Source organism: Talpa europaea (assembly GCF_964194135.1).
Source record: "Talpa europaea genome assembly, chromosome: 6".
NCBI classification, from domain to species: Eukaryota; Metazoa; Chordata; class Mammalia; order Eulipotyphla; family Talpidae; genus Talpa; species Talpa europaea.
This window is the reverse complement of record NC_140072.1, coordinates 79852570-79875810: the sequence shown is the minus strand read 5'-3', so window position 1 is coordinate 79875810 and position 23241 is coordinate 79852570. Positions and strand designations below refer to the sequence as shown.

Genomic DNA, 23241 nt, shown 5'->3' with positions numbered 1-23241 from the left:
TCTCTTTCTGATTTGTTCTGTTTGTGTTTTTATAATCTGATCTTTGTTTTCACACATATACACGTGTGTGTGCCAGAACTGTGTGATTTATCATTGAGATTTAAAAAATACATCATTGTAAATATTTTTCATAATGAACTAGATATAGTTTATTTATAAATATCTAATCACACTTACCTAGTTTATTTTAGGACTCTTAATTTCTTAGGAAAGAATTTTTGAAAGGTAACTAAAGTAGCTTTTTATTTGTGACGTATTTGTAATGTCACAAAAATGAAATCAAGCATGTTTATTTATATGCTATCTTATTTATAAAATGGATATAAAAGTGATTTCACAAAATAAGATAATAAAGGTGGAGATAAAATTATACCAAAAATGTAGTTGTTTCTATTAAATTCTAAAAGGGAAATAAGCAAAATATCTGATGTCTCCATCAATACTTCCTTAGGACATTATGGAATTGATTAAAGGCAAATAAAAACTTCCACCATGTTTATTTAAAAGCCAAAGGTATTAAAGTGACAAACTACTATAGTTACAGATATATTTGTCGAACAGTTATGTAAATTCACATAAGCCAGAATTGTGCTATGAATTGTAGACTCAAAAATGAAAATGACATTAAGTCCTTGCCCTCTAAGATGCAACATTAGTAGCAGACCCAAGTGATGAATGAACTTTTGTCAATAACTCATTATGCTCATCTGCTTCTGTAGTGTCCTTTGATCCTATAAGTTTTATTTTCCTTTTCTACAAATAAGGAAACTGAAACTTAGTAAGGTATACAGTAACCTAACTAAGGCTATACAGTGAATAAGATCTACAGTTGTGATTAAAGGCAGGCCCAAGGCAAATGCTTTTTAGTACCAAGATCACAAAAACACAAGATAGTGTGAAAATAAAAAGAAGATAAAGTATAATAGAAGTATGACCAAAATGCTTGGCTTATGGAAGCACATATTTTATCTAACCACCAGTAAGCTTCATTAAGAAATTAACATTTGAGGGCCTCCCCTGGTGGCGCAGTGGTTGAGCACTGGGCTGCGAAGCTGCCTGAGCCTCTGCAGTGCGGGTTCGATCCTCGGCCCCTGGTGAGGGTCCCACATGGTGCAAGAGACTTCTCCTGCCATGCCCGCTGCTCCCCTCAGCAGTGTATTTTGTCAGTCTGCCTGTTCTGTTCCCCATTCTGGCTCTGCTGAATTCTCTCACCCTCCCGCACTTCTGACTGTACCCAGTACTTGTATAAATAAGTAAATAAATAAATCTTTAAAAAAAAAGAAAAACTAACATTTGAAATAAGCATTATCAGGAGATGTATAGTGGTGGAAAAGTTGACAGAGGTGGCAAAAATGATTATGTACGTTGTTAGTATTTATCGAGGGTTTAAAACGTGCCATGCACTCTCATTCCTTACAGAAATCTTAGAGATTATCATTGTTTCCATCTTATAAATGTGATTTAAAAAGAAGAATAGGATAGTTAAATAACTTGCCACTACTAAAATATCCATAATCTTCCGCCATAGTCCATTGCTCCCCCCACACACATCCTTCCCCTCCCCCTCCAGTAACCTCAATTCTACAGTAAGATTTCTAGGGTTTGTTTTGCTTTAGATTTATCTCTTCCCCTTTTTGTTTCTTTATATTCCACATATGGGTGAAATCATCTGGTATTTATCTCTTTCCTTCTGACTTATTTAGCTCCAGCATCCTTGCTAGACACTCTCATAATTAAGTCATTTATGCTACTTTGTGCCTCTCCCTATTGCCAATGTTTTCTTTTCTATATATGCTATCCTCAAACCCAAGTTAAACACTTGATATTATGCCTGACTTCTCCCAGATGAGCATAGTACAAGGGCCCATACAGAGAATAAAAGGTGTTCATGATAAAATCACACTGTTTACATAAACAGTCTATCCCATCCGCATTGCAGGTTTGTGGGTAGAAAGTCCAAGGGCTCAAAACTTAACCTCACAGGAACTGAGCAAGGGCCACTCCTTCCTTTAGAGGCTACAGAATTTCAGTACCCCAAGCCTATACATTAGGCTACATATAATGATCAAGTGTAAGTATAGACTAGTGACTTGATTCAACTCTATCGCTGAAGCATGTGTGAAGTAATAACATTCTATAAATATCTCAACTTCTGGAAATGCTGTATAGGTTAATAGCAATTTTTGGTAATGGGGCCTAAGAGGATATTTGTTAGCATATTTACTGGTGGTAACAAAAATCAGTGAAATTCTTGAGCTGAGCTTATCCTTGTTGGTAGACTTTTGATTACTTGAGATTTCCTTTGGTTCATATTATACTAGTTTTGAAGAAGATTGCCAGTTCTAAACATTGACCCGCTCAGTGCTTTGGGTGGGTAGGAGAGTGTGTATAGAATAAACCTTCAAGCATCTGAAATACTGCTGAGGTAAAAAAGTTTTAAAACTTTCTTAAAGAAGAGCAGACATGAATAATGGAAAATAGTTAAAATAGTTCAGGATTACTAAAGAATTTTGTTAGCACCTTATTAATAGGATTATTAACTAGAAGGAAAATAAATCACTCATTGACTGTTAGTGATTGTAAAGGCCAGGTAACTTAGCATCGAATCAACCAAGAGGGAAAAAGAATCAAGAATAGTGAAATGGAAAGTGTAAAGCAGTAGAAGCACCTCAGGTGAGAAAAGACAGTTACAAGTATCAATGACTTTGAGCAACTGTTTGCATGGTAATGGAGATAAGAAAAGCAAACTTCAATGAAAACAAAAAAATTGAGTGGCCTAACAAACTTGTGCTGTGAATTTCAAAGTCTTTATTTTTTAAAGATTTATTTATCCATACAAGCACTGGGTACATTCAGAAGCATGGGAAGGTGAGAGAATTCACCAGAGCTAGAGCGTGGAACAGAACAAGCAGACCGACAAAATACACTGCTGAGGGGAGCAGCGGGCACGGCATGTGGGACCCTCACTGGTGGCTGGGGATCGAACCGGCGCTGCAGAGGCTGGCGGGCAGCTTCGCAGCCCAGCGCTCAACTGCTGCGCCACCAGGAGAGGCCATATTTCAAAGTCTTTAAAAAAACGTTTAAAATGAAAATTTTTAATGAGGCCCACCCAACATATTGTAAAACAAAATTTAAAAGAAACTTTGAGTCTTTTTCACTTCAGGGGACCTACACCTAGCTCTAGTTTACTTTTCCCCACCACTGAGATACTGTCATGAACATCCCATTGAAAGCCATAAACAAATCTCCATTTAGAAACCTTAAATATTTTTTTAGATCACAGTTTATATTAGTTTAAAAAAATGGTTTCCTGATCATTTTAAGGAGCATGAAATGAAAAAAAGTTATTTCATTTATCAACCTCCTAGTATTTATTTGTGGAAACAGTTTATTCAAACACACTTTTGAGGATAAGGGTTCAAACTATTTCCTGAATTTTGCAAATATAAATAATGTAGCAGTGAATAATCTTGTGCATTTTCATATTATTGAAGACGTATTCAGAGTAAATTCCTAGAAGCAGACTTGACAGGTAAAAGAGGGTATGGTATTGATCTTATTACATAATGCTAAATTTCCTGCCTTAGGGCAGTGCTTTTTGAAGTCCCATCAACAGTGTATAAAAGTAACTTGTCACATTTTAAATGTTTTGCTAGTCTGTGATAGTGAGGAACTGTATCTCAGTTGTAATTTATATTTTACTTTTTATGAGCAAAGTTAAACATTTCAGTGTTTAAGGGCCGTTCTTACATCTTTGTAAATAGCTTAGTCATATTTATTACCCAATTTTCTGTTGGATTTTTGCCGTCTTGTCTTCTAAAGAATTCCTGGGGCCTCCTTGGTGGCGCAAAGGGTTGAGCGCCGCACTGTGAAGCTCTCTGCAGCCTCTGCAGTGTGGGTTCAATCCCTGCCAGCTGGCGAGAAACCCACGTGGTGCAGTAGACCTCTCCTGTCCCGCCCGCTGCTCCCTTCAGCAGTGTATTTCTGTTGTTTGCCTGTTCTGCTCCCCACTCTACCTCTACCAGGAGTGTGAATCCTCTCACTCTCTTGCGCCTCTGGCCTGTATCCCAGCTCTTGTATTAAAAAAAAAAAAAGAATTCCTTACCTAGTTCCTTATTTAGTACTCTGATAAATGTATCAGGTATTTTCTAATTAGTCTTTTGCCTTTGTGTTGTGATACATTGTGCCATGCAAACTCTTTTCTTTTTTGTACTAATTTATCAATCTTTTTTAAAAATTATATAATTCTTACATCATTTTTCATCTTTGCACAATGTATGCATTTTCATTATGGTTATATTCCCCATACAATTGCACCCCCCCTTATTTTGACTGTAGTCCTTCCTCTCCCTGCCTGCCCCTCCCTTCCCCCACTCCATAGTGTGTCTCTGGTTTATAGTTGCTTGATGATTTTGATTTTTACTTTGTATTGATTAGTCTTTTTCCTGGTCTCTCATTTAAGTTTTTCTAAATTCCTGCTGTGAGTGAGACCATCCAGTATTTTTCTTTTTCTTTCTGGCTTATTTCACCGAGCATGATCCTTTCTAGCTCCATCCATGTTGCTGCAAACTGCATGTGTTTATCTTTTTTGCTTGCTGAGTAATATCCCATTGTGTATATGTACCACATCTTCTTGATCCAGTCATCCATTTTTGGGCATTTGGGTTGTTTGCATAGCTTAGCTATTGTAAATAGTGCTGCTATAAACATAGGGGTGCATGTGCCCTTTGGAATTAATGTTTCTGTGTCATTTGGGTAAATACCTAGGAGTGGAATTGCTGGATCATATGGAAGCTCTATCTTTAGTAGGTTGAGGAATCTCCACACAGCTCTCCATAGTGGTTGGACCGGTTTGCACTCCCACCAGCAGTGCCAGAGAGTTCCTTTTTCTCCACATCCTCGCCAACATTTGTTGTTGCTAGTTTTTTTAATATCTGTCATTCTCACTAGTGTAAGATGGTATCTCATGGTAGTTTTGATTTGCATTTCCCTGATTACAAGTGATGTTGAACATTTTTTCATATGCCTGTTGGCCATTCGCATTTCCTCTTTGGTGAAGTTTCTTTTTAGCTCTTCTGCCCATTTTTTGACTGGTTTATTTTCTTTGTTTTTGTTGAGTCTCATCAGCTCTTTATAGATTTTTGTGGTCAGTTCTCCCAGTCTGTGGGGTTTCTCTTTGTTTTTGTTATTGTCTCTTTTGCTGTGCAGAAGCTCTTTAATTTAATGTAGTCCCAGCTGTTTATCTTTGCCTTCACTATCACTGCTTTGGGTGATGTGTCTGTGAAGATGTCTTTGAGGTGCCTGTCATGTAGAGTTTTGCCTATATTTTCTTCTATGTATTTTATGGTTTTAGGTCTTATGTCTGATGGTTGTAACTGTGTGTCTTCATTATAAATTGTGGGATTAGCTGTCTCAAGTAACTTTTTATGGGGTCTGTGAATAGAATTGCAATCTCAGCTTTCTTTCATTTACTTAGTGTACTTTTGCTTATCCCTTTATTTTTAATCTTTTTGAATTAATTTGTTTTAGGAGTATCTTTCATATGCAATATAGAATTGTGTTTTGTTTGGGGAACCAGTTTGGAAATCCTTTTCTTGTTATAGGTGAGCTAAAAGCCCATTCTTATCGATATGTTTGGTTTTGTGTAATAATTTGTGTTTGCTTTATTTTCTATTTAGTGTGCTCTTCATAAAATTTCTTTTGGAAATTCTTTGGGAAGGTTTGTTTTCGTCCTCATGTTTCTTTTCTATTTCTATCTTTTATAATGCCCTTATTTCATTATCTAGTTTTGCAGTTTTAACTATTTTTGATTCCTCTTACCTATGCAAAATTAATGAACTTATTCTATTTTTCTCTCCCTTCATCCTCCCATTTTTTAATCTATAAGTGTATGTCTTTTGCCAAATTTGGAATTTTTTTTTACCCTTTTTTTCCTTCAAATATTTTCCAACTCTACCTCTCCTTTTGGGAGACACAAGTATTAGATCTTTTATTATTATCCTACAAGTCCCTGAAGCTCTCTTCATTTCTTTTATTTAGTCTTTTTCTTCTCTTAATTCAGATTGGATTGCTATTGATCTAGATTTGAGTTTTTGGGGTTCGCCCCCCCATTCAACTATTGAGTTCTACCAGTGAGTTCTAAGTTTTGGTTACTAAAAATTTTCCATTGGGTTCTTCTGTATGTCTTCTGTTTCTTTGCTGAGACTTCCTTTTTTCCCCCTCTCATTTCAAACATTTCACAGTTGCTCACTGGAATATTTTTATGATATTTTAAAGTCTTAATTAGACAATTGCAGTATCTCTGTTACCTTACAGTTTAAATCTATTGATGGTCTTTTCTCTTTTGAGTTGAAATATGTTCCTAGTTTTTGCTGTGCTGAGCACTTTTCCATGGTAGCCTACAAATTTTGGGTATTTTGAGACTCTGACTTCTATTTAAATCTTACTACCTATTAATGCAAGGTGGGAAGTAGACAGACTACTCACACACATAGTATCTGCAGATACCGCTCACAAGAAGGCATCTTTCATTGCTTTGGTGGGATGGTAAATGGGTATTGCATCTGTTCCATTTTTAAAGTTGCAATATTTCTGTTTTTGCAGAATGTATAACATTTATAAATTATTCTTACACTCATTGCGACATTGTTAGTTTTGGATCCACAATGAAATATTTTTTCAGTCATCTCTTAGTTGAATAAAGCTCATCCTCTAGTAAAGGTGTTGGCATATTTTTCTCTAAAGGACAGATAGTAAATGCTATAGGTGTTTTAGGCCCTAGAGTTTTACCCCACTAATGTGAAATAGTTGTACTAGGATACGTTACCTCTAGGCTTTCCAGTTCCCTTTCTTTTTTGTGAAGTCTCACAGGTATGGTACAAGGAGGTCTAGACAAAAGATAGAATTTAATTTTTTCATTTCTTACTTTTAATTTAAAACTTTACAAATTTCAAAGGTGCCTGACAGATACTATTATTCTTTTTCTCCTAGTATGGTTGAAAGCATGGACCATTGTGAATTTATTTATTTGCTTTTCTTATTCATCTATATACTTTTTTTTTTTTTTTTTAAGATAGTGGGCAGATTTGAGTTCAGGTGGCTACTATTATTTTAGAGCAACAGAATGTCTTTAATTTGGCTACCGTAATAAGAGACAGCTCTGGATTTCATGTAAGACCTGGACTTAATATTCCTTTATGAAGACATTGAGGAAAGCTGCATATAAGCTCTCTGACTTTGAATGAATCAACAAACCTGAGCTTGTTTTTTTCTTTGTTATTTGCAAAATTAGAGAATTATAGGGAATAGTTTATACACTGTGTTCTTTAATTGGAAATATTTTTCAAGGGCTTTGCAAATAATTAACTTTTTTCACAAATGAAGTTAAAATGCCAGATTTTAATAAATGGGATGATTTTCTGCCTATTTTTAAATTCATCCATCTGATGCAGAAGAAGTTGGATTAGAAGTTGACTTTAACATCAGTGTCTCTCTTTTTTATGTGAAGTGTGTTCTGAGGTAGACATCATAGTTATCTATTACTTAATAGATATGTCAGGTAAACAGAAATTTTTCTTACCAAGCTAAAAGACAAAGTTAAACTACTGCTGAAGTGTGTTAGGTATTTTGGGCAGTCAAATAAATAGATAAATGATAATTCTTTTTTTTTTATTTTCTATAGATTCTTGTAGATACTGTTTGGGCTCTGTCATACCTGACAGATGGAGGCAATGAGCAGATACAGATGGTTATTGATTCAGGAGTTGTACCATTTCTTGTGCCCCTTCTGAGCCACCAGGAAGTGAAAGTTCAAGTAAGTATTTTAAAATTATTCTTGTATAAAACTCTGTTTCTGTATAAGTTATCTTATACAATCTGAGTTTAATTCTGTCTGTATGCATCTATCTTCCATTTTCCTCCTTTTTTACTGATGATGATTTTGTTGATTTCCCAGTCTTTATCTCCTCTAGATTCTTTGCTGAGTTTCAAACTCATACAGTTCTTGCACCCTTAGATATATCCTCTAAGGACTCCTTCAAGCATTCTGTTGTCATTTCAACAAGACAAAAATAACATATCGTCATCTCCTACAAATGCTGTTCTTCCTATGGACATCACACTCCAAGATAGAAACCGATTTCTCCTTGTGTTTCCTTTTTATTATAAAACCCTGTCCTTATTATAAAGCTTTCAAATCTGTGTTTTCCTTGTCTACCTAGAGCTACTGATTTAGTTTAAGACTTACTTTCTTTCCTCCAGATAATTTCAATTTTGCCTCTTAATGGCATTTCCTCCTCTTTTTCCACTTTCTCCTCACTCTTATTTAGGGGTGCCCAATAGGTCTATTCATCCCATTTCTGCCAATGTGACTTTTGAGATGGAAATGTGTGCCCATTCCACACTTTTTTTAAATCTTTCTGTAGTGCCAATTTAGTAATGGATTAAAAAAATAGCTGTTGGGGCCTCCCCTGGTGGCGCAGTGGTTGAGCACTGGGCTGTGAAGCTGCTCTCAGCCTCTGCAGCTCCAGTTCAATCCCCGGCCGCTGGCAAGGGTCCCACATGGCGAGACAGACCTCTCCTGCCATGCCCGCTGCTCCCCTCAGCAATATATTTCATCACTCTGCCTGTTCTGTTCCCTGCTCTGGCGCTGGTGAATTCTCTTACCCTCCCGCGCTTCTGACTGTACCCAGGGCTTGTATAAATAAATAAATAAATTTTAAAAATAAATAAATAAATAGCTGTTTAAAATGGACCTTTTCCTCTCAAAAAAGTTTTTTAAAACTATTTTCATAAAACTATTATTTAAAATTCAGAATTGCTTCTCAGTTCTACATAATGCTTTGTGAAAGTATAAAATGTGTTACTTATTCATGCCTTCATTTTTATATTTTCTCAAGATTATGAAAAATATAGAATCCATTTCATTATAAAGGAATAATATTATAGAAAACACTTTATCTCCACCATAGACAGCAGCTCTCAGAGCGGTTGGCAACATAGTGACTGGTACTGACGAGCAGACACAGGTTGTTCTCAATTGCGATGTCCTATCACACTTCCCGAATCTCCTATCACATCCGAAAGAGAAGATCAATAAGGTAAGGTACATAATCTCATATTGCATTTCTTTCTCTTTGTATACTCATTTTAACTGCCCTGTTGTTTCTGTTGCTACTAGTGATTTTGTTCAAAACCAACTACAATTAAGGTGAAAACTGTTTCAAATCACCTCATAGTTATTTTGATTGAATATTTAATTACTTGCTGTCACTGCTGCCTGACATTACAGAATTAAAATTTTTTATATTAGTCAATATTTTTATTAAATAGATTGAGCAGTAGCAACAACCATTAAATTAGTAGTCACTAGTTGAGAATACATATAAAATTTTCATTGGATGGCTGATGTCTTTTATAAAATATAGATAATAATTTAATCTCCCTGTGAAATTAGGTTGTATCAGAGCTTCATTCCCTTTCATGGTTGTGTAAGTTTCATTGTACTTAATATATTTTGTTTATCTCGTTACCTTTTTTTAAATTGAAGTACCATTGATTTACATCATTGTTAGTATTTATAAGTATAGGAGTCCCTTTCAGGTGTAGTCACCTTAGTGTAACATTCACCAAAGCATCCATAGTCCTTAGTCCTCCACAATAGTCCATTGTGCTCTCTCCCCTCCCTGTTGTTACCCTTCTCCCCCTTCTCTGAATGTCTAAATTCTATGGTTAGCTTTCAGGGTTTGATTTTAAAATCTTTGACCCTTTGTTTGTTTTTCTATATTCCACATATGAGTGACACCATTTGGTATTTATCTTTTTCTGGCTTATTTTGCTTAGCATAATTCCTTCCTGCTCCTTCCATTGTTCCTATGAATGACATGCATTTATCTTTTTTGATCGCTGAGTAGAGTTCCATTGTGTGTGTATATACCATATCTTCTTGATCTTCTCATCTGTTTGGGGGGCACTTAGGTTGTTTCCATAGCTTGGCTATTGTAAATAGTGCTGCAATAAATGTAGGAGTGCAAGCTTCCTTTTAAACTGGTGTTTTTGTATTATTTGGATAGATACTTAGGAATGGGATTGCTGGATTGTATGGCAGATCCATTTTTAATCTTTTGGGCAACCTCCATTATGCTTTCCATAAGGGCTCAACCAATCTGCATTCCCACCAACAGTGTAAGAGGGTTCCTTTTTTTCCACACCTTTACCAGCAGTTACATCTGTGATTTTCCCCCCACCCCCCCAATACGGGTTATTCTCACAGGTATGACGTGGTATCTCATTGTGGTTTTGATTTGCATTTCCCTGTGAGTGAATGATGCTGAACTTTTTTCATGTGTCTGTTGGCCATCTGTATAATTTCTTTGAAGAAGTGCCTACTTAGTGCTTTTGCCCTTTTTTTTATTGGGTTGTTTTGTTTTCTTTTTATTAAGTTGTATGAGCTCTTTGTAGATCTTTGATATCAGTCCCTTGTCAGAGACATGGTGTGCAAATATTATCTCCCATTCAGTGGGGTGTCTCTTTGGTTTAGTTATGGTTTCTTTTGCTGTGCAGAAATTTTGTAGTTTGATATAGTTCCAAATATTTTATCATCTCTTCTGTTTTCCTCGCTACTCGGGACAAATCCACAAAGACATCACTGAATCTTATATGATGAAGTGGTTTGCCTGTGTTTTCTTCTACATATTTTATGGTTTCAGGTTTTTTGAATTAATTTTGGTGTGTGGTGTGAGATTGTGGTCTGGTTTCATTCTTGGCATGCAGCTGTCCAGTTTTCCCTTCCCAACTCTTACTGAAGAGACTTTCTCTTTTTTTTAATGAATATTCTTGGTTCCTTTGTCATGTATTTGTTATTCATAAATATTTGGGTTTACTTCTGGACTCTGAATTCTCTTCCTTTGGTCTTTGTCCCAGTACCGTGCTGATTTAATTATTTTAGCTTTATAGCGTACTTTGAAGTCTTAGCTAGTTATTTGTTGATGGACATACAGATTGTTTCTACTCTAGGCTGTTGTAAATAATGCTGCAATGAACATTGACATACAAGTGTGTATTTGAGTCTCTACTTCTAATTCCTTTGGACAGAAAAATATGTATTTGACACTATAAAGTTACAGTAAACCTATTTATTGTTGTATTGCTCCATCTTATGTTCGTTAAAAGCTTAACTCCTTACTATAATTATCATCTTACTCTATATCTTACTATTATCTTACTATCTTACAAATGCTTACTATAAAGCATTTTACCTTTCTTAGAAGTAGTTTTAACAAAGTTTTAGGAAATTCATTCTTCTGTTTATTTCTATCATCTTGTCTTTCAGAGTGAGCTCATGCACCAAAAGTGTAAGCTCCATGAGTAAAGATATTGTGTCTGTTTTATTCATTCATTGTCAACATAGTTTAAAATAGTGCTTGTTTATAGTAAGCGTATATATTATTACATGGATAAATGCTAGGTTGATGTAGCCCAAATTCTATGGATAGAAAGTTTAGCCCCAAGGTTTGTTTAAATGGGAGAGTCTGTATGACCTTATCACTGTTTAGATGCATCCTCCTTAATGCAGCTCATATTTTGTTATTGTATGTATAAGTAACATCAAAACAAAAATACATTAAAGATAAAATTTTTCAAATAAGAGTGCCCTGTATTTTGTTTAATTATAGGAAGCAGTGTGGTTCCTTTCCAACATAACTGCAGGAAACCAGCAACAAGTTCAAGCCGTAATAGATGCTGGACTAATCCCTATGATTATTCATCAGCTTGCTAAGGTCAGTCATATTATGAGTTCATTGTGTGTGTTAACATATTATAGCCAAGTCTTTTTGAATAAACTTATTTTATGATTTTTTTTTTAACCTTCAGGGGGACTTTGGAACACAAAAAGAAGCTGCTTGGGCAATAAGCAACTTAACGATAAGTGGCAGAAAAGATCAAGTGAGTTTGGGAAAGCTAACTTGTGATTATTGATAATGGAAAGTATACTATTCTCTTATGGTTAGGAGTTGCTGATTGTTTATAAATGCTGTGTTCATTGGGAGGGAAAGGTAATTATGTAAATAAAAATATTTCTTCTCTTTCGCTGTCTAGGTTGAGTACCTTGTACAGCAGAATGTAATACCACCATTCTGTAATTTACTCTCAGTAAAAGATTCTCAAGTTGTTCAGGTGGTTCTAGATGGTCTGAAAAACATTCTGATAATGGCTGGTGATGAAGCGAGCACAATAGCTGAAATAATAGAAGAATGTGGAGGTAAGAGTGGATTGATTGAAGAATTATTGAGCACCTGAACTCTGAAACAGTTTCTTTAGACAACTAATTAGAAAGAAAACTATTTAGATACATTATTGTTAAAATTGCCAAAGTATGTTGTTCTTTATTATATAAGCATTTTAAGAGACTTTTCCAGAAAATATTAGACCATTTTTGGAAAAACTAGTTGTGAAGGTCACTCCATAACCTTTAGAGATTCACATTGCTTTGTTTAGGAAACAAATACTCCTGTGAAGACATGAGAGCAAATGAAAAGCTCTGAGAAACCACTACTGTAGAGAAACTTAAGCACTTCGTTTAATCCAGCAAAGTTCTTGACAATGAAACACTCTTTATCTAGATACTTTATTTCGATTGCTATGATATTATTTAAAAATACCTGGTCATCTAGGTATTTTATTACAATTGTCAGAACTGTATGCTAAAGTTATTATCACAGAAGTTACTTTGATAATGACATATGAAGAACATATTTTAAAATAACTTTTGAAGGTACCTATTTAATATATTCTGTATTACCCAAACCATAAATTAATTTATCTTAAATTTTATTGACTAATATGTATGATTATTACCCAGTTATTTTTTGAGAGAAAACAGATGCTATAGCATCATAGACTATTCAAACTGGAAGTTTTCTCTTAGCTATAGGAAATTATCCTAGAGATGTTAAGGAGTCTTGTTCATGGTCATAGAAGTAGCTTCCAAGAGCAACTATTAAAATCTAGATTTACTATTATTTCACTGATAATTCTGGTTTTAGAATATTTTACATTTTAAGGTAATTTGAAATTAGTATTGTAGTCAAATTCAGAACAACTTAACTCAGAAAGTTTGAGCTGTGGAATTGTTACTCAACTTTTTATCAGTATAGTTGGTTCTGTCTATGACAGTAATACTTAAAATTAGGATACATATTTTCTTAGTATTTTATAAAATATATTCATTATCTTTGATGCCTATTTTCCCATTTTTCAGGTTTATATATTACTATATAAAGAAAAAGTACAACTGTTTCAAAATAACTTAGCTAAAAATAATGGAAACATAAAAGGATATTTCAAGGAAAAGTACTATTATGAATTTAGACACACGCTTTTACAAATCTGATTTGTGGAGTAAATGTATTGGAAATATAAATGAAGAAGGCATCCTATAGTTACTATTCTGAAAAATTATTTCTCAGGTTCATTGCAGCTATGGGATGTAAACACTGTGTTCTTTTTTTCTTTTTTTAAGAAATTACTTCAAAATTTAAAGCTCAATCCTCTACCTATGCCAATTTATCTTGAAAATTCTGAAACTTATTTTTGTTATATAAAAGTAATTACATTTGGAAAATGAAGAGAAAGAAAAATTACTAAATCAGCTATCAGAGTACATGAAAGCAGTCCTGGGAGATGTTGGTTCTAGCTCTGTTGCTAACTTGCCATGCAACCTGAAATAAATCCCTTTACATCTCTGTGCCACAGCTTCCTCATCTGTCAAATGGAGTGTTTAGGTGTTTTTTAAACTGCCTGCTTCAGGGACCAGGGTACCTCAAGGGCTTCTAAAGAGGAAGAAATTAGTGGGATGCTGGTCCTCCAACCAGAGCAGCTCAGGTTTTTATCTGTTTTTTTAGACAAACTATCATGTTTGGGGGGATGGGGTGGGAGGGTGTTCTGAGTTCCATAGGATTTTCCATGGTTAAATTGAGCAGTTTATAGTAAGAGATGCTTAATTATTTTGATTATTTTATTTCTGTCAGGCTTGGAGAAAATTGAAGTTTTACAGCAACATGAAAATGAAGACATATATAAATTAGCATTTGAAATCATAGATCAGTATTTCTCTGGTGATGATGTAAGTACAATTTGTTTGCATGTACTTTAAAATTTATAATGCAAATTTAAGAAGTGTTTTTTGAGGTATTTTTTCCAGCTTTTAAAAACCAAAATTAAAAAATTTAGTGTTTGTTTTCCATCAGCCAATTTTTTTAAACACTAAAATTTCACTGTAGGTAAAATTGTAAAAACAATTCTTATTGCATTTGTGATCTCCTAAATGGGAAGAAACAGTAATTATAGAAATGATGTATGTTCAGATAGGTAAAATAAATCAATAGCTACAGGAATATAAAAATAGGGTGATTTTTAGATGTGTGTTCAATTTTAAATTCTTGAATGTCTTATTATTGTTGATTTATTTAAATAAATAACTTAGGTGATTAAAATGTTCTTAGAAAATTCTTTCCTAAGAAGTAAATCATTTCTACTTCTATCATAATGGGTAGTATCTTACCATAATAAGGAATTTTTTCTTGCTTTTTATAGATTGATGAAGATCCTAGCCTCATTCCTGAAGCAACACAAGGAGGTACTTACAATTTTGACCCAACAGCCAATCTTCAAACAAAAGAATTTAATTTTTAAGTTCAGTTGAGTGCAGCATCTTTCCCACTTTCAATACGAAGCACCACCAGATGGCTACCAAATGACAAGAACAACAACAAAAGGCTCCAAAACACACATGCCTCTTCGTTTTGATGCTTCTAAAGCAAGCCATGTCTCAGTCACTTTGCAGTTGCCAAAAGTCACTATCACATGGACTGTAAATGCATATGCATGATTTCCTAAACTATTTTAGAATTCTCCTTCCCAATCTCAACTACCCTATTTTTCCCTGTTCCCTGGTGCCACACGCTGACAACTGCAGTCTCCAGTTTAGAATATTCCGTAGTGGTGGCATGCCAGCTGCCCACTTGATATTCCTTTGGAAAATGGTGTGCTGTGGATCAAGACACTTTGGTATGATGCATATACACATTGGAAGACTTTAAAAGAGGTGCAGTCTGACCTGAGCCTCCATCATTATCCTCCACAAACATATTTTCATATTCCTATGTGGAAGAATAGATTTTAAAGTACAAACCAAATGATTTTCATTGGTGGAACTGACACAAAAAAAGTAACTTGAAAAAAAAAAAAAGAAACTTGGTTATTGATTAAACAGCTAAGTTTTAAAAACTGCACTTCATCTACCAGTAATTGATGTGTTTATTATCTGCCTCAGAAGCCAGGGTTGGAGGAAGAACTTTAGCTATGGATGGTAATGCTTTCGCCATTATACCTAATTTTTGAGAACAGCAAGCCCTATTTGACCACTCACTTCAGCCTGTGTGTTCCTGCTGTTTTGAAGTAATCAAATGCTGTGCATGGTATTTTACCTGAGCTGCAACCTGTTACGGACTTGAACTTCTGTTTAAGTTGAAAGCAAGAGACCCTGACTATAAGGAAAAAAAAATGCAAATGTCTAAAGTAACCATTGGTGATGTTAGATAAGAAAATCTTGCTTTCAGCTTTCAGGAGTTATTATTTTTCATTTTAAATTGATAATTGGATATGGTTGATTTATATTGGGTTTAAACTGTGGAGCTTTCATGTTTACTGTAATTTAGTCTTAAAATATTTTTTACTTAGTAACCAGTGCTTTTGATAATGTGGTTGGCAACAAACCAGCAATTATTTAGAAGTGTCATAAAACTTCATTCTTTGAGTATTGGGAAAGTTAATTCAGATCCTACTCTAAAAGCGTATTTACATATTAAAAGATTCAGACAAGGATCTGTGTAGAGGAATAATCTGCAGTTATTTAACATAAACCTGATTTGCAGTCATCTTTAGGTAATGCTGCAAATCTGGTATTACTGTGTAAAGTCCTTGCTTTTTTGGTAAATTGTCTGACCCAGTTATTAATGAAAGAATATGGATTTGAAATTTTTAAAACTGAATAATTTATGCTATCACAGAAATGGTTTTGTTGCTATTGTTTACTGGGTATAATTCCCCAATGCATTTATGTGAAGGGATAGAAAATCTAAACTAATTTAGTTATCCAATGGAGGTGGTATTTACTTTGAGGAAGATGAGACAGATGCCATCAGCTGGGGTGTTTTCACTGATAAACAACACATAGCAGGTGTGCATTCATTACAAATATATGTATCTGCCAAGGTGGAGCCACTTTAAAGAGTGAGTTTTGTCTTGTATCTAAAGTGGATACAAGCGTATGTTTAAACTGCAAGATTTTTACTTGCTAGAGAATCTGTTTTAATATAGTGGTTTGGCCTCTGATTATTTATAGGTTTTATAAATTTTAGAACCAATTTCTCTTTAAGGTGGCTCAGATTTTTCAACTCTTGTGCACATAAAATTGAGTTGAAGTTCATTGTGCCTTTTTTTCTTTATCCAATTTTTGAGTTAAAGCTTCATATGGTAACTGCATCCTGTTCAGACACTGTAAATTTTTGAAACTGTGTGGTGTTCACTAAAAGTAGGAATAACAAAGTCAAAGCTATTAAGGTCACAAACTTCAGTGAAACCCTTAAAGTCCAAATCTTCTTGATATTGTGAATTGTACCCCTTCTGGTTTAGTTTCTTCTGGACTTTCCATATTTACTGACAGTTACCTTTTAATTTTTGCACACATTGAGATTAAATTGGGCCTCTACTGTGCAGATTCCTATTTCCTCTTGTGTTTTAAGTGCGAACTAACATAAGTAAACATTAGCATCAAGTAATGCAGACTTTATGTATGCACTTGCTTGATTTGATTTGTTGTGACCTTATCCGTTTGGAATTGGAATTGCACCATTTCGTAGATAAAGGAAACTAAGTATATTGCTGCACTTTTAAGTTTTCAAAACAGTGTTGGAAAAAACTGCATTGTTTTTATTTTTTTTAAACTCAGTTAAAAACGACTAAACGTTCTTTCAAAAGAGGCATCTAAATGTGTTCCTAATTTTGTATATGGGCTTAGGTTTTGTAACCAATAAAAAAAAGCTGCTATCAAATATGATAAAAACATTGAAGAACTTATTTCTAGAAGTAACTTAATTTCCTGGTTTTATTTTCTTCATAATTTAAATTTAGAATTTTTCACACATCAACTATAATGGAAGTGGATCATGCTTTACTCTTCTACCATATTTTAGTATCTTCTCCCTGCTCAGCAAACCAGGGTTACCAATAACGATGCTAGATTTTATTTATTTATTTATTTTTAATAGAGGCATGCTTTATTTATTTATTTGTTTGTTTTGTTTATATATGCACTGGGTACAGTTAGAAGCGCGGGAGGGTGAGAGAATTCACCAGAGCCAGAGTAGGGAGCAGAGCAGGCAGAAGGACCAAAGTACACTGCTGAGGGGAGCAGCGAGTGGCAGGAGAGGTCTGCGCGCCATGTGGGACCCTCCTCCGGTGGCTGGGGAGCAGCCGGGGATTGAACTGGCGCCGCAGAGGCTGTGGGCAGCTTCACAACCCAGCGCTCAACCGCTGCGCCACCGGGGAGGCCCAACAATGCTAGATTTAAAACTATTTTGTGACAAATAACTACTAAATCTGCTGTAACATAGTACTACAAATCAGATGACTTAAAATAATAGAAATTTTTTGGTGCACAGTTGTGGCAACCAGAAGTGTGAACTCAAGGTGATAACTGCTCCTTCTGTTGGTTCTAGCTGAAAATACTTGTCTCTTCGTGGCTTCTGGTGATTAATGGAAATCTTCGTATTCCTCAGCTTTTAACTTTATCACCCCAATCTCTGAATTCGCCACATAACATTCTCTCTATATCAGATTTATTATGCTATAACTTAGACAAAGGCCACTTGAGACAATAATATGACTCTGACCTTCATGAAACACAAATTTTATTTAAGGCCTAGCGAACCCTTGGAAGCAAATAATGGTGGAAGATAGTAATTGAAATAAACCTGAAAGTTTTCACCTGTTAGATAGAGGTGGTATCTCTATAATATCTTGGATTAATTAAAAGACAAAGGAGCAGCCAAACTTTTTGAGGATAAGTATTTTTACTTTTGTATACTGCCACTTCAAATATTTTTTAAAGAAGTTGGTGCAGGGGGTGAGAGAATTCACCAGAGATAGAGTAGGAAACAGAACAGGCAGACTGACCAAAATACACTGCTGAGGGGAGCAGTGGGCAAGACAGGAGAGGTCTGCTGCACCATGTGGGTTGCTCCCTTGCTGCAGTGGCTGGCAATAGCTTGATAGCGCTGTCTTTAACCCCTGCGCCACCAGGGAGGCCCAATTTGTATACATTAAACTTTTGTCTTAATGCATATAACCCATGAAGTGCTCTGTAATATTCACCTGAAGTTTAAAAAGAACTTTTTCATACAAATGGACTTTATTAGATAGCTGATAAGGAGTAGTACAATGATTCTCAAAAAGTATCACAGAGAAGGGCCTCCCCGGTGGCGCAGCAGTTGAGCCCTGGGTTGCCAAGCTGCCCACAGCCTCTGTGGCGCCGGTTCAATCCCCGGCTGCTCCCCGGCCACCGGAGGAGGGTCCCACATGGCGCGCAGACCTCTCCTGCCGCCCGCTGCTCCCCTCAGCAGTGTACTTCGGTTCTTCTGCCTGCTCTGCTCCCTACTCTGGCTCTGGTGAATTCTCTCACCCTCCCGCGCTTCTGACTATACCCAGTGCTTGTACAAATAAACAAACAAACAAATAAATAACTTTAAAAAAAAAAAGTATCCCAGAGAAGGGGCTCAGTAGTATGTAGAGAATGCGTTGGGGGAAAAGATGTGAAAATGCAGCCTGTTCATCCTTAACCTCTATTTGCCCATGAAATCCCTCACTAATCCTGGCCTAAGTTAGGGTTTCTCAAACTTGCGATATGTACATTTTTGGTTAGGTATTTTTTGCTTGGGGATGCTGTCCTGTACATTGTTGGTAGGATATTCAGCAACATCCTTAGGCTCCACTCTCTCCATGTTGGTAGTACCTCTTCATTACTGTCTTAGGACAACCAAAAAATGTTTCTAGACACAGCCAAATGTCCCCTTGGGACCAAAATTACCTCTGCTGTGAACCATTTGCCTAAATTAGTTTCTATAAGAAACTTCACTCAGGGCCTCCCCGGTGGCGCAGCGGTTGAGCGCTGGGTTGCGAAGCTGCCCGTGGCCTCTGCAGCGCCGGTTCGATCCCCGGCTGCTCCCCGGCCACCGGAGGAGGGTCCCACATGGCATGCAGACCTTTCCTGCTGCCCGCTGCTCCCCTCAGCAGTGTACTTCGGTCCTGCCTGCTCTGCTCCCTGCTCTGGCTCTGGTGAATTCTCTCGCCCTCCCTCACTTCTGACTGTACCCAGTGCATGTATAAACAAAATGAACAAAACAAACAAACAAATAAATAAATAAAACATGCCTCTATAAAAAAAAAAAAAAACATAATTCTTTTAAAAAAGAAAAGAAACTTCACTCAAATGAAAGAGCCTGATTTATGCCTTTCGGTTGTGTGAACAGTCCCAGGCTTTCCTCAGATGCATAAGACAGACCTGGAGACATTCGTAATTTTAAGAGAAATCAGAACCAGACCCGATCTTAACAGTCCCCTGTAGCAGTGTTTTTCAGAAATTTTTACTTGAAGATCTTTAAATTCTCTAGAGTTGGATCGGTAAAGGTAATCAGAAAATCACAGTATATCTTGAAAACTATTTCTTTGAAACACTGAAAAAGATTGATTCCCTCAGGACAGTTACAAGTTTATTGAAAATGATTAAAAGCAGGGAAAATATGACTAAGGACTAAGCCATACTGTGTATGTGTACATACGTGCAGGGAATTTCTTCTCTCTACCCTAACACATTGCCATCCATCTTCTTAATTCTTTTTTTCCAAACTCTGGTACCTAAAGAAAAATGGGATCTGTGCCAAGTAATGTGTCATGCCTCAGATAAAGTATATCTTCACAGAACATCAGTTTTACTTGATGGTAAGTAAAACAGTTTTATGGTAATACAAGCCTAAGTGTTATAGAGTAAAGGACATACTTTGCATAACTTTTTAAAGATAAAATCAGATTTTTGAGGCAGGCCATTTTATGGAAACATTTCTGCAGGAGTGGGAGTTAGAAGAGTTTTGAGAAGCAAATGATGAAGCATTCGCTCCAAGTGAGCCTGTTCCACTTTGCTGAATAGCTTTAATTGTTACCACATCTTCTCTTAATTTTGAGCAAAAGTCACGTTTCTTAAATGACCATCATTAAAAGTTAACTGATCTTCATTCACAGTAGATTTTTTTTTTGTCCTTGGCAGAGTGTAGAAGAAAATGGATGTGTTTATCGGCTCCTTTCCACAATCTGAGTAACCCATGCATTTCAGCCATCCATAAAGTTGTTCCTGGACAAGGTTGCTGTCAACTTTATATATTTCAGGAACCTCAGGAATAGAGTGTAGTGTGACTAATTTCTAAGTACAGTGGAATGGAAACATTCCATTATCTGGACACTTAATTCTATTAATGTGGAGATTATTTCATATTTTTCCAGCCTCATTTAGATTTGTTGTTTGGTTAACAACCTCAGCTCCCTTTGTTATTAGCTGTCTGACCTGATGGTTAGGCACCCAGACTTCTCAAATCTAAGTGTAAGAATTTATAAGTTTCATTACTGATTTCAGCCTAGTTTTCCTCATAAGTTCTGCTTTTATTATCTATATCCTTTTCATGTCTTCAATCTTTATAAGAATTTTGACTAATCTCTTATAAATATTAAAATCCTTTGAGCTCCCTACCGCATGCCAGCTACCGTGCAGGGTACTTAAAACACACAGATGAATAGAAATAAAAGTAAAATAAAGGATACAGATATTAGAAAAAGGTATACAGTGATAGGTATTAGAGGAATTTGGCTGAGTTAGGAAGGTGATAGATAATGGGCTTGCAGTGCTAGCCACTGTTCAGAGCAACTCAATCCTCTCATCAGCCCTGTGAAGATTTTATTATCACACACAAGTTTTCTCAAAATTACCCATCTGATAGTGGTAAAGAAAATGGAGTTAATGGGAAAGCTTTCTAGCAGAGAAAACAGTTGGTTCAGTCATGTAGGAAACCCTCAGGGGAGTTCAATGGAATGAAAGCAAGTATAGTAAGTCCTCACTTCATTTTATTGGAAATTGGGGCTTCAAGTAAAACAAAATAACAAAAGTATGCCCTCAAATGTTGATTTGTTCAAGGTCGTTTGTTAAAACATTGATTTGGGGGGGGAATCCCTTCACATCTGGGATGGAAATGATCTTATTCAATAACCCGCTCTGTAACTAGAGCAAAAAACAAGGAGAAGGATTATTAGGTGGGAGGAGGGCCTAAAGAGGTACGGATTAGACCCAATAGCCAGGCTATATAAAAGATTTTGGTATTGTAAGGGCAAAAGGAAGTCAAGCAAGCAGGGTGGTAGAATTGTTAGTAACAATCTCTACTTGGTAAGGAAAGAACTTTGGGTACATTGGATTTAATGGTGCATAGAGCTCATGTTAACAAAGGCACTTAGGTAGGAGATAGGGAACACCTTTGGTCCATGAAGTAGGTTTGTGGGAAACTTGGCAGCTAAAATACAAAGGAGTTGGCTATGTCTTAGATCGGAAATTTGGGGAAAGGAATGTCTCAGGAATGATTTCCAGGTTTCTAGATTGTAGTAACTGATGAGTGAAATCACAAGATAGGGAATAGAAGGTGATAAGTTTGGGTTGAGCTGAGACATCAAAATGACAAGTAGGACAACTGGAAATATTAGTCTGGAACTCAAGAGAAGAGGGCCGTACTAGAGATTTTGTGTCTAGTACCTATTTTTGGTGGTGGGTGAGGATGAAATTGCCTGAGTTCTGCATTTAGAGTGAGAACAGTATGGGACAGAGTTGTGGAGTTCAACTTTTAATGGGAATGTAGTGGAAGATGAGTTTGCAAAGGAAACAAGATGTGAGAGGTAGGAAGGAAACTCTTTTCTCAGAAAAATGAAGGAAAGCAGATTTCAGTATACAGTGATGCTGCTAAAAAGTCAAGTAGAGTGAGAACAGGAATTGCCCTTCAGGTTACTGATACAGAGGTCATTGGTCACCTTAATGAGAGCTATCACACTGGTAATGAGGGTAGAAAGTAGAGTGGGAAGAACTGAGTAGCAGGAGCAGAATGTGAATACAATCTAATAAGTTTTTCGGTAGGATTTTGTTTTGCTGTGAGGGAAAGGAGGGAGATCAGTTGTTAAAAGGAAATTTGGAGCAATTGGTGGGGGCAATTTGGTTAAGAAAGACATTGAGGGTCTCTGGTGGCGCAAGGTGTTGTCTCAGCTCTCTGCAGCCACTGCAGCATGAGTTCAATCCCTGGCCTGGGAGCTAACCCACATGGAGCTGCAGACCTCTCCTGTTTCACTCGCTGCTCCCCTCAGCAGTGTATTTTCAGTCAACACACCTGTTCTGCTCCCCACTCTGTCTCTGGTGAATCCTCTCACACACACACCCGCTCCATACACACACATACACCTCTGGCCTATATCCCAGTTCTTGGATGCATAAATAAAATAAATCTTTAAAAAAAAAAAACACTGAATATGCAAGAGAAAGCAATCATGGATTTTCTACATTACAGGAGAGAATCCAAAGTATAGACAGGATTATTCATACTCCTTTAGTCAACAATTAATTGAGCAACTAGTATATGCTGAATTCTGTGATAGGTCCAGTATAGCAGTAAACAGACTCAACCCCTAGCCTTCTGAAACATTCTAGTAGTAAGAGTAGCAATACATGTATAAATAAATAATTTCATGGCGGTAACTGCTATATAAAAAACTATGTGAGAAGTAAGTAGGAGAGAAATCTTCTGTACTTTAGTGTTGGACATTTTTTAGTTGTGAAGTACACTTAACATAAAATTTAGCATCTTAATTGTCTTTTAAGGGTACAGTCAAGTATATTCACATTATTATGCAACCACTCTCCAGAATTTTTTCATCTTGCAAAATTGAAACTATTCCCATTAAACAAATCCTCCTTATTTTCATCCCCCCAGCTATTGGTACCCACCATCCTAATTTTAGTGTCTAGAAACTGAACAACCTTAGATACCTCACGTAAGTGGGATAATAAAGTATTTTTCTTCTTGTGTGACTGGCTCATTTCACATAGCA

General features: G+C 36.0%; 1 protein-coding gene across 1 annotated transcript in view; it reads left to right on the top strand.

Moving 5' to 3' along the window:
* The window catches only part of KPNA3 (karyopherin subunit alpha 3), a gene marked incomplete at both ends in the record, with an annotated part of 70567 nt that extends 55876 nt beyond the window's left edge, over window positions 1-14691 (top strand). Inside the window, 7 exons of the mRNA XM_084234470.1 lie at window positions 7682-7813; window positions 8970-9098; window positions 11673-11777; window positions 11872-11943; window positions 12097-12259; window positions 14028-14122; window positions 14593-14691. Of these exons, the coding sequence (XP_084090596.1) occupies window positions 7682-7813; window positions 8970-9098; window positions 11673-11777; window positions 11872-11943; window positions 12097-12259; window positions 14028-14122; window positions 14593-14691 (795 nt within the window). The remainder of the gene's footprint in view (window positions 1-7681; window positions 7814-8969; window positions 9099-11672; window positions 11778-11871; window positions 11944-12096; window positions 12260-14027; window positions 14123-14592) is intronic.
* Window positions 14692-23241: the final 8550 nt, after the last annotated feature.